Genomic DNA, 19,192 nt, shown 5'->3' with positions numbered 1-19,192 from the left:
GGACAGCTAAAAGAATGCTATGCCTGCAGTCATGCCTTTTAAAAAATTATAGGCCTACTGGTTGGAAACACAATATAGAACTGAATCATTTGATGTTGAGATTAACTCTTCAGGGGGATCTTAATATTGCAATGCAATTAGCTTCATCTACACATGACTCCCGAGACCCCTTCCGGCACTAGCTCACTTAAGGCGGTTCCTTTTCAGATGGCCCCTGGTTCAGATCATTAATAAGTAGTTAGCGGTGTCGTCCTGTTAAATGATTTTAGGGGAGAATTTAGTGTCATAAGCTATCTTAGTACGTCTTAGAAAATAGTAAAATAAAGTATCATCTGTTAAAAATGTCACACAAAACAACCTAGGAGATAATTTTCGAACATGTTCCTTGAAGCAAGAAAGCACATTATAAAAATGAAATGTAGGTGTTGGAACTTGTCATGGCCCCTTATGAAAAGATGACAGCACTTCCCCTGGTGAAAGTCCATCGCAGGAATAATTTCTACTGCTGGCCCCGAGCCCAGACTCGTGAAGCTGAACTACAGAGTGATTAGTGGATCCTCAGTCTCTCTCTCTCTCTTAAGTCCAAACCGTCTTGACAGATTTCGCCATAGCATGAATAAAACCAGCTCTTGGAACGTCATAGCCATGGATGAAAAGACAGGCGATTGCACAGCTCTGCCGTTCTCAAACTTGAGCCAGTAGAGAGTCAGCCTGACAAGATCATATTCAGAGACCTTTCTAATGGGAAAAAAATAAATGAGGGAGGGAGAAAATGAGACGTTGAAAAGCTGAAGGTTTTACTAAAATCATCATCATATTTTAACTCACCAGATTCTCTTCAAGGAGCCCTGGTGGCGCAGTGGGTTACACATTGGGCTCATAACTACAAGGTCAGTAGTTCAAAACAACCATCAGTCCCTCAGGAGAGAGAAGCAGCTTTCTACTCCTGTAAAAGGTTACAGACCCAGAAACCCACAGGGGCAGTTCTACCATGCCCTAGAGCAGGGAGCTCCAACTAGTGGCCCACGGGCTGTCTGCAGCCCCCGGGGTAATTTGTTGTGGCCCATGATGCTCTGAAATAAAATGAAAATAGAAAAAAATTGTTATAAAGAAAATAATACTTAGGGGAGATCGAGGCAATACCGTACACACAATTCCCTTGTTACATTTTATTTCAGAGCGTTGTGGGCCACAAAAAATTACCTCGGGGGCTGCAGGAGGCCCACGGGCCACCACTTTGACACCCCTGCCCTGCAGGATAGCTAGGTGGTGGAATCCAGTCGGTTGGCAATGAGTTTGATTTTCTTTCTTACTTTTTTAAAAATTGTCTTTTGTAAAGGCTGAAGGCATTGTTGTTTTTCTATTGTGTGTGTGTTTCTTAAATATTCTAATTTCAAGACAAAGTTCCTGTTTCCTCACGGCTTCGTTTTGGGGAATTAAATAAATTAAAACAGAGCTCTGGTTAAAGCAGAGGGCTGATAACAAAAAGGTCAGCGGTTTGAACCCACCAGCTGATGTGAAGGAGAAGCTGTGGCCCTGCTTCCACCAACATTCACAGCCTTGGAAACCCAAGAGAGACGCTCTGGTTTTTTTGGGTGAAGTGAATTAGCAGATGCAACCCCTCTGGTGGCAGTGCGGGTTCTTTGTTGAGCTGCTAACTGCTGTTAACTGCAGGGTCAGCAGTTTAAGCTCACTTTCCACTCCATGGGAGAAAGTTGAAGCAGCCTCTTCCATAAAGTCTCTAGTCTGGGAACCCCTGAGGAGGAGTTGTCCTCAGTCCCGTAGAAGTGCTAGGAGTTGGAACCGACTCAAAGGCAGTGCATTTTCAGTGTTTGGAGCTGTAGGTTAGGTGTTGTGCTAAGCACAGGATTGGTGATTCAAACTCCTTCGTTGATCCTTGAGAGAAAGTTGAAGCTGGATGTAAAGATCCATAGCCCCAGAAACCCTATATGGGGTTGCTATGATCAGAATTGACTAGAAGGCAGTGATTTTTCAGAAGCACAAAGTAAAACCAGCTGCTATTCATAGGACTCCTGGTGGCTCTGTGTGTCTGAATACAGCTGTGGCCCCCCACTCCACCCCGCACCTACCCAGGGTTTTCAATGGGTGATTTTCAGAACCATTTCACCAAGGCTTGGTTTCTGAGTGCTTCTGGGTGGTTTTGAACTTACAAGCTTTTGATTAGCAGTGAAGTGGGCTAACGGTTTACACCATCCAGCCACTCCTGCATACAGTAATTCACTGCCATGTAGTCAATGCCCACTTATAGCAATCTTCTAGGGCAGGGCAGAATTGCCCCTGTAGGTTTCCCAGTAACTCTTTCTGGGAGTAGAAAGCCTCATCTTTACTCTTTATGGGAGTAGAAAGCCTCATCTTTCCCCTGCTCAGTAAATGGTAGATACTATTAGTTTGGGCTTTTCAGATGTAGCTTTGAACCTCCTGCCAACTAAAAGCTACTGCTGAAATTCCCTGAGAGAGAAAGGCATTTTCTCTCCACCCCACTCCCCTCCTCCTTTCTCTCCTCTCTCCTTTCTCTCAGTGCAGATCCCACTGCACTGTGTCTAACAAAGTGCGGGCTATGTAGCATGGGCTTGTGCAAAGGGAAAGTAGCTGATGCTAATACTCCACCTCACTGAAGAGCTTGGATCAGTGGCTCTCAAATTTGAGCATATCCATCCATATCCATCTGGTGGGGGGGGGTCCTTAAAACACAGATCGAGGATCCCCACTCCCAGAGTTTTGAGTGCTATTCTCAGAGGGCCTGGGATTCGGCATTTCTTACTGCCTAGAGGGTGCGGACACTGGCAGATCCGGGACCCACACTTTTAAGAAGAAGGAAAACTGTACTTAAGGACTTGAAAATCAAAGCCTTCCCCCAGCCTTTGCCCCCTGCCTGTGCTCTGCACCTGTTGCGTGTGTGGTCAGAATAGCGGGGATGCTCATAACCCGGCTCCAGCCCTCCGCCAGGATCCTGGGTGACCCGGGCAAACACACACTCTTCCAGGGTCACGGGCAGGTTACTGAGTCAAGACTGCCAAAGTCCCACAATGATGTTTTCCTTCCCTCCCGGCCCCCTCCCTCCCTGGCCTGCGCCAAACCCGGGCCTGATCTTGGATCTGCTTAATAATAACAAAGCCAGCAGCAAGCAGAGTATAAGGCAAGACAATTTCAAAGCAGAGTTTTTCTTGTTTGGCAATGACCTAATTTCAGAATGCGATTCACAGATTTGCAAAACCCATGTGTGTGGAAACAAACCGCTTTTCTTGAAAGATGATTAAAAGCAGGCCCCCTCGTGCAGAGGCGACATGAAAATTAAATGAGCGACAGTATGGCATTTTTTTCTCCCTCCACGCAAACGTTTGGAGGCATGTAAATTACATTTTAATAAAATGTCCACACAAGCGCTCCTGCACGCAGGCGCACATCCAAGCAGCGGAAAATCTGGTTCTAATTACTTGTACTTTCGTTGAACTTTGTCGTTTCCTTTAACTTCCCCCACTAATGTATGTGAGCTGTGGGCCCTGCAATCCTGCAGCGAATCCACTGAATAAAAGGGGGAAATCCAGACCAGCGCTCTTCAGTGCCAACAAAAATGAAGCCCAACTGGATGTCCTGACCAAATGCAACACTTTGCTGTTCCCCTTAATGAGCTGAAATGACTCCCTCTCACCGGGGACCTAGGGTGCACTGGGCTCCAAATTCCCCTGGGGCCATGCAGGAAATGCCTTTTGCTTTACAACTCCTTTTTCTTCTGAGGCTCAGCTGCCCCTGCCCGGAGAGTGCTTTTAGAATATAGCCTTAATTGTAGGTGGTTCTAGTGCAAAGAAAGGGCTTTCATAATGCATGATGTCTGCCTGCTACTAATCAAGCCCAACATGAAATCCTGAAATCTGTCAGCATGGGTTAGCCAGCAGTAAATTAGCGCTCACAAAGAAACAATAAAAAAATAATAAACGTATCCATGCAGTCATCCACCCAGTCACCCATCCCAGTGCCTTTGAGTGGACCCTACTCCTGGGGCTCCTTCCGAGGAGCACTTCCCCTGGGGGTTCCTATGGCTGGGATGGCGGGGAGGATCTTTCCGAGCAGACCAACCCCAGATTCTCTGTGCAAAGGAGCTGAGAGGGTCTGTTAGCTGCATGCTTAACCACTCTTCCACAGGTGTCCCTCTCTCTGTCTGTCCGTTTATCTACCTACCTAGTGTGTGTCTGTCTATGTATATACACATACATGCCCACACTCAGGGCTCTCTTAAAAAATGTTATCTGCTACTTTAATCTACCCTTGAGAAAAATGCCAAGCATGTTAGGAATTGTGAAGGGAGCTATTGTTGAGACTGTGTGTGTGTGTGTGTGTGTGTGTGTGTGTGTGTGTGTTTAAACGAGACTCCGGTGTGTTGTAACAACATTTATACTGTGTTTTCTCAGGTGAGTTGCATTCTTAAGTGTCAGGTCCTCTTAACAGGCAACATTGATGTGTGTGTGTGTGTGTGTGAGCGCACGCGTGCACCTGGGGTTTCCTTAGAAAAAGACTCCACCCCCAGAGCTGTGGCAACGCTTAGAAGCTCTGGCCGTGGGTGAGCTCGTATTCTGCCTTGGTACCAGCCTGCGGAGATTTGGGTTAGTGTGACATTGGGTTTGGTTTTGTCGGCAATATATTGAGAGCAGACCCTCAGACCAGTCCTGGCCAGTGACCTGGCAGGTGCCCTGGGGGTGCAATGAGTTAAGTGCCAGGTTGGTGTTTCCAGCCCACCGGTCATTGAGGACTCACTCAGGGCTGCTTTGTGCCATCTGCTCCTGTCAAGATGTGCAGTGGCAGAACCCTGGGGAACAGTGGTTCTTTCCTGTTGGGTCACCATCAGTTCGAATCCAGTGGCCGGCAGCGGGTGGGGCCACAAGGAGGGAAGTGCAGAAATGCAGTGAGTGATTAGGAACTTGCATATAGCAATGGGACAGTAATTTTCTATCTGTAGGATTAAAAACATTTTTATGAATAGGGAGGCTTTTGCCTTCTAATTCTTTTTTCCGTAGAGATCCATTGTTGTCGAAGTCTATCAATCTCCGAGGGGATTAGAAAGAAAGGTGGAGATAAAAGAAAGGTGGAAAAATGGGCTCATCACTCTAGTATGAAAACTACTCACTGAAAACAAATGTCTCCCCGACCCCACCCCCACTCAGGGACCCCGCTGCTCTTAGGGGCCATACTGCTTTAAAGCCTCCCTCACTTAATCTTCCTATCAACCCCCCCCAAAAAAACACACACTGCTATCAAGTGGATGCCAACTCATAAGGACCCTATAGGACAGGTAGAGCTTCCGAGACTGTAACTCCTTAGGGAAGCGGAAAGCCCTGTCTTTGTCCCCAGGGCGGCTGATGTTCTTGAACTGCAGGAAGCAGCCCACGGTGATTCTGGCTTTGTTTTCCTTAGAGATGCTCCTCTTTATGTTGCCAGCCTGGCACACGTGGGCGCGAGTCTTCCCTGAGTGCTGACTTGGTGCCTCTCTAGGTTTTCTTAGGGTTCGCATCTCCTCTTGTCCTGTCCAGTCCCAGAGAAGCCCGCTCGGCATCTCCGGTACTGACTCGGCTCGGACCCTTGGAGCCGAGCATCCATCTTGCCTGGAAGCAGAAGTTCCTCTGACAGGGCCATTCCCTGATGAAGCAGGGCAGCCCATCTGCTTAGCAGGTTGCGTGCCACTTCCGAGGCTGCCGCTGGTTGGGAGACAAGAAGAGAATCAGTCACGAGTAAGCAAGGAGAGAAAGAGAAGCAGCAGGCAGGCCTGAATGGCCCCTCCAAGACGGCTTCTTCCCCAACCTGAAAGCACATTAGGATGGCTGGAGTGCATTTGCCTCGTTTGCCCCTTGGGAAGCCTAAAAACTGCTTTTTTTGGCCTGCCTGAGATCGCTGAATGAGCTAATACAGAACACGCTGTCTGCTGAGCCGGCAGAGTTTTTGAGCAAAAATTGTATCATTCTGTAGATGGATTGTGCTTGCCCGGAATAAGGAGCAAGATGTTTGAGGCCTCTCAAGGGCATTTGATGAATCTAACTCTAATTTAAAGGGACTAATAGATTATTGATTTAAGCAGGATGACAGTGAACAGATCAATGGCTCAGAGCACTCTGTATCTACCTTAAAAGCCAAAGATGACTGGTGACAGGGAGCCTCCAGCCGCTGCCACCTTGGTCCCATTGTCTTTCTTATGTGGGGAAGACAAAGGGGAAGCGGGGCTCTGATGAACTTTGTCAATGGGACTGTGTGTATCTGCTGTATTGCCAAAAAGGCAAGAGGTCGATGAACATTCTGAATCTGTCTCTCTGTTGATGCTTCCCTATGTGACTGCAGCACTTGTCATGGTTTGTCTGTTTGAGGCCAGCTTCGGCGATCGAACTGTCCCTCAGAGATTTTTCTTTTCTCTTTTTCTTGGCATTGTCCTCAGTGTGATAAGCTACACTGAGCACATGAAAGACCATAAGATATCAATATGGAGCATGGTATCTGAAACGTGTGTGCGTGTGTATCTTTAACATCAGTAGGCCATTGATCTGAAGATGATTATCTCTTGTCATACCGGTAGCTTGTCAGTTTTGGGTTGCGTGTGATTTGTTTATGGCATTTACGGCATTTCTATTCCATACCACAATGAAAAAAAATAGATTTTTCTTTGGGACTGCAGTATGGTCACCTCCTCAGAGATGTCTCCCCTGGTTTCTCCTGATCTGAATTGGAGATGTCGTATTGAATCGCTGTTGTATCGATGCATTGATTCCCATTTGTTAAAAGTACGCTGACCCCTGGGTCTCTTCCCCAGATTTTCCGACATAATGGGGTACAGATGGGGCATCAGGATGGTTGCAAACTCCCTACCTGATCCCTGTAGTGTGACACCACGTTTGGAGAGCTCCGTATTATGTCACATTCGTGGGTGTACAAATACAATAGCAGCCCCAACAATTTGAAACTCCGGGACTGTACCATGTACCTTCCACAGCATGATGCCCTCACTATTGATGATTTGCATTTAGAGCCTTTTCATTGATGGCAACTGTTGAGAAGAAGCCTGGTTTCATTCATTTGTTATCAACAACTCCCATCCAGAGAACAAGGCTTTTTACCCACCTTTGTGCAGGATGTGGGAATTTCGAGATCCAACTTAGGCTTGTGTGTGTGTGTGTGTGTGTGTGTGTGTGTGTGTGTGTGTGTGTGTGTTTTACCCCGTGTCTTCGATACTAAATTGCCCACAGTTCCGTTTCTTTTCATTGGAAAATGAAATACTGGACATCCTTCACTACACGGATTTGAAGTAGCATATTTATGGAAATTACCGCCCACTTTTTGACATTCAGCGCATAGCTGTGATAGCTGACTCCAGCCCTCACAGCGTTCTATTTACAACTTTCCGAGATAAGCCAGATGAGCGTTTCAACACCGGTGGTAGAACGCTGAAACACACACACACACACACACACCACCACCACCACCACCCCCTGCACAGTTTCTCTGCAGAATACGAGGCAGGGATGGCACAGCCCTGGCGGAGTGGAATTGGAGGTGCACAAATGAAACCAACCCCAAACATTTGGGGCCCAGTCAGGAAGAGCTCGTCCGTGTGGCTGCTGTGGCTGCTAATGACCGCTGCCCTCACGGCGATTCTCCTGAGTTCAGGGCGGAACTGGTCCGGCAGCGCATGCTCCAGAGTGCCTTTTCTTAAGCAGGTGGACAGGCCTTCTTCCCCAGGCACCTCTGAGTGGATTTGAATCACCAACCTTTCAGTAGTCCAGCAATGAATCCTTTGAACTCTACAAAGACTCCACAGGTTGACGTTCACTTACTCACTCACTCACTCACTCACTCCCTTTCACTGCCACAGAGGAGTCTGACTCTTCACTAAGAGTCTGTAGGAGGGGAAGCAGCGCCCCTGTGGGTTTCTGGAAGGGTACCCCGATGGGAATAGAAAGCCTTGTCTTTCTCCCATGGAGCGGCTGGTAATTTCAAACTCCTGACCTTGCCGTTGCCAGCCCAACACATAACCACTACACCTCCAGCGCTCCGTGTTGATATTCAGTATGTAAATCAGCACTGACATTTTAGAAGTGGATTTCTCTACCTAAATTAAAATCGGACCAAATATTTTAACTAACCATACATTCTCTTCTGAGAATGGATCCTGAAGAAATAATCATAGCTGTTCTGATACTAGCTCACAGGTTCATCATAATGGGACGTTTTACAGGAAAAAAATATTCCCTGACAAGGAAATTAATCTATAATATTATTCCCCTTCAGTAAATATTATTCCCCTTCAGTAAACAAGTAAGCCAAATATACTGATATATATAGAATAAAGAGGTGGCAGGATATATCCCAAGATGATCTCTCTATTTCTCTCGTAGTGACAGGGTGGTGGCTGAGTGTAAATGTGTGTTTTCTTGGATTTTAGCAAAGACCAATATACTGTTTCGTAGCAGTTTTCAAAAGTAGTGCTTTCTTGTTAATGTTGTAACTCCTTTGCCTGAAGTGAACCTCATTAGCTCAGCATGGGAAATATTTTGGCATTTATAGCTTGCTAGCAGATAAAACTTTAGTGTGCCAAGCTGTCCAGAGGAAGGGCTTCATATTTGCCACAAGATATAATGCACTTGAGAATGGCAAATGTATCCAGATAGCTTAGTCCCAACCAGAGAAGAGTATAATAGATTTATCTACTAGAAGCCATATTACTCTAATGAATTCATTCCAAAGTTCTTTTGAATTATGAAAATACTATAATTACAGTTGATTCTATTCCAAAGAGATAATTAATTACTTTATGGAAGCAAATGAGTATAAGAAAGCTATTTGATTTCTAATTTTATCACTTAATAATTTAGAGGAGCACTTAGTGCTTAAAATGAGGAAGAAAAAATGAAAAGGATAAAGTCGATTCACGAGTTCAACAAATATTTATTGATTACCTACTAGGGCCAGAACACCGTGTAAGTCTGCAGCGCAGTTGCAAACAATGCCGCCTAGTCTCTCGGACTCATGAAACCCATGTTCTCGTGAAGGGGAAGGAGATATAGACTACAGGTGTGTACACAGACTTTCTAAATGTACACACAAGTTAGCGTCTTGAAGAAAATAAACGAATGGGATAGAGAGTGGAAAGGGCGTTTTAATTAGCAGCATCCTGTCCAAGGAAGTCACATTTGCTCCCAGCAACATTTGCTCTAAGCAACTGCAAAGAACCGAAGTGTTTTCCAGACAAGAGAAAGGGTTGGTGCAACAACCGTGATGTTGGCGTAAGAGCTTGTCATATTTGAGAACGAGGCAACTTTCTACTCCTGTGTAGAGTTCGAGTCTGGGGAGAGTGGGGGAGATTGAGGGGAATTGGGGAGCAAATGGTGAATACAGGTGAGGGGTAGATGTGCTGGAACTGATCATATATATATATATATAAAATCACACCAAGCTAACTTATCAGCAAGCTAACTTTCTTCTACAGGCAATGGGGACTCCACGCAAGTTTTTAAAATCACTTATTTTTTTCTCTTTGAGCTTTTTTGTGCATTCTAGATAACTGAAAGGCAGAGAGCAATGAGCAAAAAGCAAAGAAAACAAAAGGCATCCAGAATCATTTTGATGATTTGATAGTTAAAGTTTGGCATGTCTTTCTACATCCAATGTATTCAATACAACTGAACTAGGGAAATGAATGATATGTGAATTTTATCTCAATAAAACAAGTGGAAAATTAATAAAAATGAAGACAATCATTTATATTGGTTATCATTATAAATCTTAAAAAAAAAATCCCAAGAAAGCATTATAGTCCCAGAGACCCATGGGGGCTGTTCTACATTGCCCTCAAGCGTTGCTGAGTGGACATTGACTGTCCATGGCAGTGAGTTTGGTTTTTTGAGTGATAATCACCCCTAGATGGAGCCCCGGCAGTGTAGTGCATTGAGCTGCTAGTCACGAGGTCATCAGTTTGAACCTCACCAGCTGCTCCAAGGAAGAACGATCAGGCTGTCTGTTGACAGTCTTGGAAACCAAAGCGCCAGTGCTGCTCTGCTGGGTCTCTGCGAGTCAAAATCAACTCGATGGCTTTGGGTTGGCAATTACCCATTTCCTTTATGTTTAATGAGCATTCTTTAGTAGGCAAAGTAGGACGTGTTCCTGCTTCGACTTTGAACAGAAACCTGGGCAACAGGGATGGGAGACTACTTGGTCTTAAGTTCTGTGAGTTCCCGTTCCCACGTAATTTTGAAAGTGAGGTGGGTGATCGTATGTACTGTCTGTGAGTTTGAAATGAGCCATCCTGCTGTGCGATGTTATTAGAGCTGAACCAGCGCCTCCCCCCGGAGGATCTTAGCAAATGCAGATTCTGATTCTGTCGCTCTGCGGTGGGGCCTAGTAGGGTCTAGTACCTAATGATGATGATGATGCTCATCCAGGACCAGTCATTAGGTCACAAGGGCTTTAATAATAGTGCTAATGTTGTAGACCTCGATGACCGCATGTAAAAGACACCTGCCATGTACTCCCTGAACGGCTCTTCTTTCTCCCCAAAGAAACGGACTTTTAGCCGAGTGACAAGAGAGTGAAATCCGTCATTTGAGAGGTTGGAGTCGCGCTCAGGGAATCAGGAGAGGAGGACAGGAGTCTGAGTCACCCCTGCCCTGTGTGATCTTGGACAAGTCACTGCACTCCTCTGAGTTTCCTTCCTCCCGGGGGTGAAATGGTGGTGACAATTAGTGAGCCTTTGGTGCTATGGACAACGTCATGTGGGAGAGACCCCGGGGATTGCTTTGCCAACTGGGGATGGCCTGTAACCGTCAGTGTGGTGGTTGCTATGATTACAATGACAACTGTTAGGGCGGGCCTGTCCCCACCGGAGGAGTTCTTGCCGATTTGAGGCAGAGTCCTGTACGTTCACACTGATGAGAAAATCGTCATCATCAAAGAAAGAAATGAAAAAATAAATAAATAAATAAAAAAGAAAGAAAAGAAAGAAATGAACTGAAATGTGTTTTCTCTGTTTTTCCTCCTCCTCTCCCTTGATCTCCTTCGCAGCGATCGAGACACAAAGCACCAGCTCCGAGGAGCTCCTCCCCAGCCCTCCGTCTCCACTGCCTCCCCCTCGAGTTTACAAGCCCTGCTTCGTCTGCCAGGACAAATCATCGGGCTATCACTATGGAGTCAGCGCCTGCGAAGGCTGTAAAGTGAGTACCAGCCAGCCTCGGTGCCGGCCTTGCCTTCTCCCCAAGCTCCCTGGAGGCGGCTCGGCGCTCCCGAAGAGGACTGCTTGGACCAGGCCACTTCACCTGGGATCAGCGTGGTGGGGCGGATTGTGTGGGAGGGCTTTCCTTTCATTCCCATATCTCACCAGGGGACAGTGTTCAGAAAACTTCCAGAAAAGACTGATCGGGGGCCATTGGTTCTAGGACTTGTAAACCCCCTCGCATCATAGTTTTTTGGGGGTTATAAGAACCTTTTCGATGGTAGCCCTGAGAAGTGTCATTCTGTTTCTTTTTAAAGCATACACCATCTGTGCCATTTGGGTATTTTTATTTTATTTTTAAATATGACCGACAGCCCACTGAATCAACTTGCAGAGATTCCAAGGTTGAAATTGGGATTTATCTCCTGGCTGTTTTCTCAGCCCTGTGGTCTTTGAATTACAGTTTGATTTTCAGCTTGTAGGTGTGTCATAAATTCAGAGGAGTTGGATTTAAAATCCCAGCCTTCAGAGTCCGGGAGGCTGAACATGTGTCAAGGAGGATATGGCTGCTTTGAATCAAGTTAGACACTTGTTATCTAGCCCAACAAGCTTAATTGAGTGAAAAGAGCTTTTTATTTTTTCCAAGAGAGGGAAAGAAACAAGGAATGACTTAATCAGCAAATTCAACTCATCCATAGAAAATTTCTCAGAGGGACTATGGCTGTCTTGAGCCAGCCCTTCCCTAGATATACAACTTCTTTAAGTTCTCTCTGGGTGGTTGTTTCGATCTGTTGTTTGTACATCTAAATCGCAGGGTACATTGATAATGGTGAACATGTTGGGGAAATACTACAAGTACTCCCATCAGATGCTCCCATAGCATGGTGTGTTCGGCTTAAAAGAATTAGTACTTGTGAATGTCATGGTTAACTACTGTTGTGTAACAAGCCATCCTTAAACTTAATGGCTTAGAACCCAGTCTTCTGTTTAGCCTCGGATGGGGTGGGCTACATTTTTAGCTCAGGCTTATCTGGGTGGCTCCTCTGATCTTGGCTACGTTCCACATGCTATCTGTGGTCAGCTGCTTTGGGGAGGGACTGGCTCTTGTCTGGGAAGCTTTGTGGTCTCGCCTCCCATCGGGATGGCTCTGGCTTATTCTCAGGGTTCCAGAAGAGGAGATGGGAGCACATAAGAATTTCTGAGATTGAGACTCAGAAGTGGCACACGATCAGGTTGATCACATTCTTTTGGCCAAAGCAAGTCACAAGGTCAGACCAGATTCATGAAATGGAAACCAACTCAACTTCTGAAAGTGATGAATCACCGGGCAAGAGGCACGGGTACAGGGAGCGGAAGCTTGGAGTCACGCTTGCATCCCTCTACCACATTGTATGTCTCATTGCCTGTAGACTCAGAGTGAGACCCTGGGTCTATTGCCCAGCACCTCACATCCTGACCGGTGTCTAATAAGTACGTAGGGAAGCAAGTTGAACAATTACGTGCATGTCACTCCTTCAAAGTACATTTTACTTCCTTTTCAAATCACTTGCGCAAGCATGCGCATTATTTTATAGGGCAAGACTGACTCCGGGAAATTCTTCAAAGACCTCATGACATCTCTCTGCCTCTGGGATTACTTTGGTGGTTTTAAAACTTCTGCGGAACACCCTTTCCTCCAATAGCTTCAGACATATGGCGATCAGAAAAGTTAGAAGGGCAACCAGTTGGCTGCAGGATAAAAAGTGAGCTGCTTTGCATTGAACTGTTGTTAGCTTATTGGTAACCCTAACCGATCCTTCTTTACTTCATCCTGGGATTTGGTAAGGCTTCAGGGAATATCAAATCGCTTTGCCCATTTGTTGTGCAATAGGTACATAAACCATTTTCTATGCTCATTTAAAAGTCCGGTGAACGGAGATCTCTTTATTTTAGAAAACGTTGAATTATTTTCATGTCTAGAAATCTTAAGGAGCAGTGTTGATGGCTCCACTCACCTGCTCCTGTCATGGCCCGGGGGAAAGAAGTAATGCAACTTGTCAGCTCTTGTGAGGGACACCAGGATGTTCCTTTGAAGCTCTTTCACAAGCTGTACAGAACAAACTGTTTTAATCAGCTCTTAGTCAGCTAATTCTCTGACCTCTTAAGGACTCGGACTCTTTTTAGGAAAAACCCCAACAAAAACAAAACCCATACCAGCACAAACAACTTTGATAAGTCTGACTAGGCTGTCCAGAGGCATGTTATGGTATATTTTTGCAAGAGCCATAGACCCCAAAAGGTCAGATGACTTGGCCAGCTTATTCGTTGTCTAGCCTGATCATTTTGGCATTGTGTGTGGGCCTCTGAATTTGTACCCTGCTTCCTCCTGGTTCCTGAAATGGGCTGCTCAGCATTTTGGCTGGGTGGGAAAATAGGGTGACACAGCTCATAGAACTGGAGAGTAGGAGATGGGAAAATCAACATCAAACAGCCAGAGTAAAAGAAATTCAACTTTTTAGAAATGGACTATAACTTTTGTTACCACTTTTTAAAAAGCACCTGTATAATACAGAATTGAAGTTTAAAAATTGGAAAATGGAAACAATCAGACTTACATCCTGGGAAGCACGCTTACTGGCCTTTAATTTATCTAAGAATATATGTATGTTGTGAATTTTTATTTTGTTTAACAAACATAGGATTGTATGTTGCGCGCTGGTCTGGAGCTACTTTTTAAATTTAATAAGCACTCATGACCAGGGGGATGGACAGCAGAAAAGTGGGTTAAGGGAGACAGTGGTTGGTGTAAGACAGGGGGGAAAAAAAAGAATAATTTATAGATTACAAAGGGACATGGAGGAGAGAAGCTGATAGCAAGGGCTAGAGTGGAAAGAAAATGATTTGAAAAAGATGGTGACAACATATGTATAGATGTGTTTGACACAATGGATATATGTGTGGATTGTGATAAGAGCTGTAAGAGTCTCCAATACAATAAAATTTAAAAAGAATCACTCTTGACCAACATTTAAAGAAATACATAGTTTTTATGGTTAGCTCATTAACATAGTAGTTGGTTATTATATCATCAATTATTTAAGTAATATCTATTGCTAAATAATTGACATGGGTCCAGTTTTTCTCTATCACAAGTGATATTTTAATGAGGAGCCTTGAGGTACAACTGTGAGAGTTTCCTTTAGGACAAATTGTAGATGTGGCATTTCTGGATGAATAACTTTATGTATTTTTCAGGTTTTTTGTATTCAGATTATTCAAATGTCCTCTGAATCAATGGATGCTCTGGCCGCTTATAACATTTTAATCTTCCTGGTGACTATTAGCATTTTCTCCCTGGTGATTCAATCAGGTAATGAATCAAGAAGCATCTTCTCTTCTGGAATTCTTCCCGTATTGGATGTCATTATGGACAATGGGCCCCATGGGTGATGCCATCATTGGCTCTGGCAGATGTACCCTGGGTCCCCGACTGACCTAAAAGGACTGATCCATTCTTTGGGTGGAGATCAGAGGGCTAGGACCCTCAGGCATAAAGGAGGATTCTCAGCCAGGGCCACACACACACACACACACACACACATATATGTGTGTGTGTATGTATATATATATATTTTTTTTTTCAGAAAATGATACCTGTAAAGATTTTGCCTGCCATGGCTAAGATGACCCTGTTGACTGTTACATAGAGAATCTTCATGTTCCTAGGGAAAATTAAGCTTCAGTCCCTGCTTGTAGTCATATGATAGTGGCCAGAATCTATTACATGGGTTGGTCCATTCCTTGGAATAGCTAGTGGCTTCTCTATTGACATAGCATCACCATGACAACATCACCATCAGACCCACCCTTAGGATGTCCCATCAGGGGGAATTCCAGCTGGGTACAGAAATTTCCTATTACAGAGTATTATGAATGTGTGATGTGGTTAGCCCAAAACATTTAACAATAAAAAATAATAAAACTGGTTTTCATGTGCTTTTAGGAATCAATTGCTGTACTCATAGCATAATTTATGCATAATTTTGACCTTAACTGTAATAGTTTATACATTAATTTGTATCACTTTCAAAGCATGATAGCCTAGCTAGGCTACTTACTGGCTGTGTGGCTTTGGCAAACATTTTAAACTCTCTGTGCCTCAGTTTTCTCTTGGGTGAGTGGAGATATTTAATAACCCCTACCTTATCACATTATGAGGAGAATACAATGAGTTACTGTATAAAAGCGGCCTGGAAGAAATACATATTTGTGCTCACCCCAAAGACAAGTGACTCAACAGAGTTAAACAATTTTCAAGCAGTACCATTAATATCGCATGCAGGTAAAGTTTTAGTGAAGATAATTCAAAAACGATTACAACATTTTAGCAACAGGGAGCTGCTAGAAATTCAAGATTCAGAAGAGGACATGGAATAAAGGTTATAGTTACCCATGTCAGACAGACGTTGACTGAAAGCAGAGAATACCATAAAGATGTGTGTGTGTGTGTGTGTGTGTGTGTGTGTGCGTGCACGTGCGAGTGCGCTTTATTGTCAGTGCAAAGACATCTAACTTTGTGGGTTATTGCAAATTGTGGATAATGGTGCAAGAATGGTAATTGTTTTCATGAAGAATTTGTACACAGATCAAGTGATGGTTGTTTGAACAGAACATGGCAATATTGTGTGATTTAAAATCTGGAAAAGTTTGCATCCTTTCAACATACTTACTCGATCCACATGCTGATCAAATAATTCCAGAAGCTGGACGCTATGAAAAAGAACATGGCCTTAGTGTTGGAGGAAAACTCATTACTGGCCTGTGGTATGCTGATGATGCAACCTCCTTGCTGAAGCCAGAGGAAGCGCTTACTGATGAAAATCAAAGACTAGACACCCTTTAGTAGAGATCACACCTATACATAAAGGAAACAGAAATCCTTACAACTGAACCAACATCCTAATAAATGGAGAAAAGGTGAAGTTGTCAAATAATTCGTTTTACTTGGATCCACAATCAATGTCATTGCAGCTTTGTAGAGCAGCAGTTAAGAAATCAAGCAATGCAGGGCATTGGTCTGCTCTACTGCAGAAGACCTCTTTGAGCAATAAGGTGTTCCTGACTCAAGTCATGGTATTTTCAGTCACCACACAGGCATGTGAAAGTTGGAACATGAATAAGGCAGACCAAGGAGAAATGGATACTTTTTTGAATTATGGTTATGAAGAATACTGAATATATTTATGGAGTTCGGGAGAATGAACAAATCTTTCTTGGAAGAAGTACAGCAAGAATGTTTCTTAGACACTGAGATGGTGGGAGTTTGTCTCATGTACTTTGAACATGTTTTCAGGAGCAACCAACCCTTGGAGAAGGACATCATAAGAGAGTCAGAAATAATCAAGAGATGAACGGATAAAGTGGTAGGAACAATGTACGGAAACCCAGCGAAGATTGTGATGATGGTACAGGACCAGGCAGTGTTTTGTTCTGTTAGACAAAGGGTCGCTGTGAGTCACAATCAACTTGATGACACTTGACAATATGTAAAACATCTAAAAAGATGCCTGGTACACAGTTAATGTTTGCATTATTGCCGATGACTTTCACACGCAGGGAGATGGCATCACTCATAATCTCAGTCCTCTTGCTTAGGATATCTTTCCATAGGTGTTGCCTCTGTCCATCAACATCAGGTCCAGACACGAGTCCCGCATGCAGCCTCCTGTGATGACCCAAGTGCCAGAATTGGCACATTGCTTCTCTAAAGAGCTAGATCGTAAATGTGTTAGGCTTTGTGGGCCCCTTGCTCTGTTGCAATGACTCCATCTTGTCATTGGATCATGATAAGAGCCATAGGCCATATGTTAACAAATGAGCCTGGCTGTGGTCCAATAAACGTTTATTTACAGAAACAGTTCCTTGATCTCTGCTGCCATAAGTGGTGCTAGGCCCCTTGGTATTTCTAAAATGCAGAAGTGAGTGGCTCAAAGTTCTCCTGCCAAAGATGGCAGGCCAGCTGTCTTTGGGCAGACTTTAAACGGCTGCTGTATTCCTTCCTCCCACTACTACAGCGGTTCTCAACCGTGGGTCGTGACCCCTTTGGGGGCCAAACGACCCTTTCACAGGGGTCGCCCGATTCATAACAGTAGCAAAATGACAGTGACGAAGCAGCAACGAAAACAATGTTATGGTTGGAGGGTCACCACCACATGAGGAGCTGTCTGAAAGGGTCACGGCATGAGGAAGGTTGAGAACCACTGGTCTACTAGAAAGAGCTGATGTCCACTTGTTGAGGTCTCTCTAGCCTGGTAACTTCAAGACCATTCTCTCTGCCTGGCCATTCCTCCTCCCACCTCACTCGCTCTCAGCTCACACTTGTTTGTTCTCCAAAGTCAGAAACATTCAAAATTCTCCTTTAAGAAAGCTGCTTCCAGAAATACCTGGCACCCCATTTTGGAAAGGCTTCTGGCATGTATTCAATTGGCTGCTCTGTCGGTTAGCTTTTCCTGCTTCGCATGCCACCCAGATGCTTAGTGACTTAAAACAATAGACATCTATTATCTGTTGCAATTATGGGTGGGTCGTCTTGTCTGGGCTGGCTTGGCCCAGGCTGATGGTCTGAGATGGCCTCACTCCTTTGCCCGGGGCCTTGGCTGGGCTCCCTGGAACTTCTTACCACGCTGTTGCTCATCATCCCTCAGACTCGCCCAGGCTTGTCTACAGCATGGTAGAAGGCTCCCGTCAGTAAGAGAGGGCAAGCTCCACGGTGCAAAGGCTGTGGAACATCTGCTTTGGCCAAACCAGTTACACAGCCAAGCATAGATTCAATTCACAAAGAAACAAATTCTGTTAGAGGAAAAGCAACATTGCAAAAGCATGACTGTATTGGAGTTGGCATTGGATCGTACACTAGCGTCTGCATTCCTTAGTGTCATGGGTTGGTCTCTCCTGACAAGGTCTATCCACATGGTCATTCATACCTCTTCAGCCTATATTTGTTAAACACCTGCTAATTCGACCCAGGCACGGGAGTAAACAAGACAGATGAGATTCCTCACAAGGACCAGTGAGAAACAATGCAAATTCAAAAGGAAAACAGAATGTTATGATAAAAAAAATAATTGAGGGGACCTGATTTGATGGGAGGTTAGGTGAAATCTCATGGCTGAGAAGAACCCAACTTTGTGAGTAGTGAAAGTGTGTGTGTGCTTGGGGGGGCGTCATTTTAGGCTGGAACGCAAAGACATATGCTGGGGCCGGTTCTACTTCACTTTGTCGTGCCAGTGAACTTTGCTGGGCCCCAGCAAATGTGCAACGGCAGCAACAGCTAACCCACAAATTTGCACCCGCTCAAGTGTCCAGTCAACAGCAAAGGCGAGCACAAATTCAGTAAACCCAGGAGGTGCAGGTGGTAGATCGCTTTCTGGAATAGATAGCACTTGTGTAAAGTGGGCATCCTCGATGTCTCCGAGTGCAGATGAGGAGCCGGACAAGAGGAGTCAATTCTGACCTATAGTGACCCTGTAGGACACAGCAGAACTGCCCTGCAAGTGTTTCCCAGGCTGTAAGCTATTGGAGAGTCAGACTTGCCTTATCCTTCTCCCGTAGAACACCTGGCAGGTTTTAGCGCAGGTAATGCTTTATACACTGTGCCACCAGCGTGCTAGCTCCAGACATCAAAGGAGGTTAATTCTTCTACTAGTCCTGCAGGCTAGATGTTATGATCTCCATTTTACAGAAAAGGAAACTGAGATCCACACACGTGACCACCCAGCTAGCTAGCTTCCGTTAGCACTGGGATCGGAATGCTTTGTCTATTAGAAAGCACCCCACTGCCTCACCTGTATTCAAACTGATGGTAGGAAGTTCTGTGTGCGATGTTCTAGAGTAGGTTTTCTATTTTTTAAATTATTTTTAAAAATCATTTTATTGGGGCTCATACAACTCTATCACAATCCATACACACATTGTGTCAAGCACATTTGTACATTTATTGCCCTCATCATTCTC

The 19,192-nt window shown here is 44.7% G+C and overlaps 1 protein-coding gene across 2 annotated transcripts in view; it reads left to right on the top strand.

Annotated features, from left to right (window-relative positions):
• The window catches only part of RARB (retinoic acid receptor beta), a 196,010-nt gene that overhangs the window by 29,769 nt on the left and 147,049 nt on the right, over positions 1-19,192 (top strand). For both annotated transcript variants that reach the window (XM_004704030.2, XM_004704029.2), the window contains exon 2: positions 11,053-11,201. Coding sequence is in view for 1 of the 2 variants with exons in the window: in XM_004704029.2 (XP_004704086.1) it covers positions 11,053-11,201 (149 nt within the window). In the remaining variant the exon portion in view is untranslated. The remainder of the gene's footprint in view (positions 1-11,052; positions 11,202-19,192) is intronic.

This window comes from Echinops telfairi, unplaced genomic scaffold (assembly GCF_000313985.2).
Source record: "Echinops telfairi isolate 266 unplaced genomic scaffold, ASM31398v2 ScPeMD7_7420;HRSCAF=8458, whole genome shotgun sequence".
NCBI lineage: Eukaryota > Metazoa > Chordata > Mammalia > Afrosoricida > Tenrecidae > Echinops > Echinops telfairi.
Note: the sequence above shows the minus strand (reverse complement) of the source record. Positions and strands in the feature narration are given on the sequence as shown.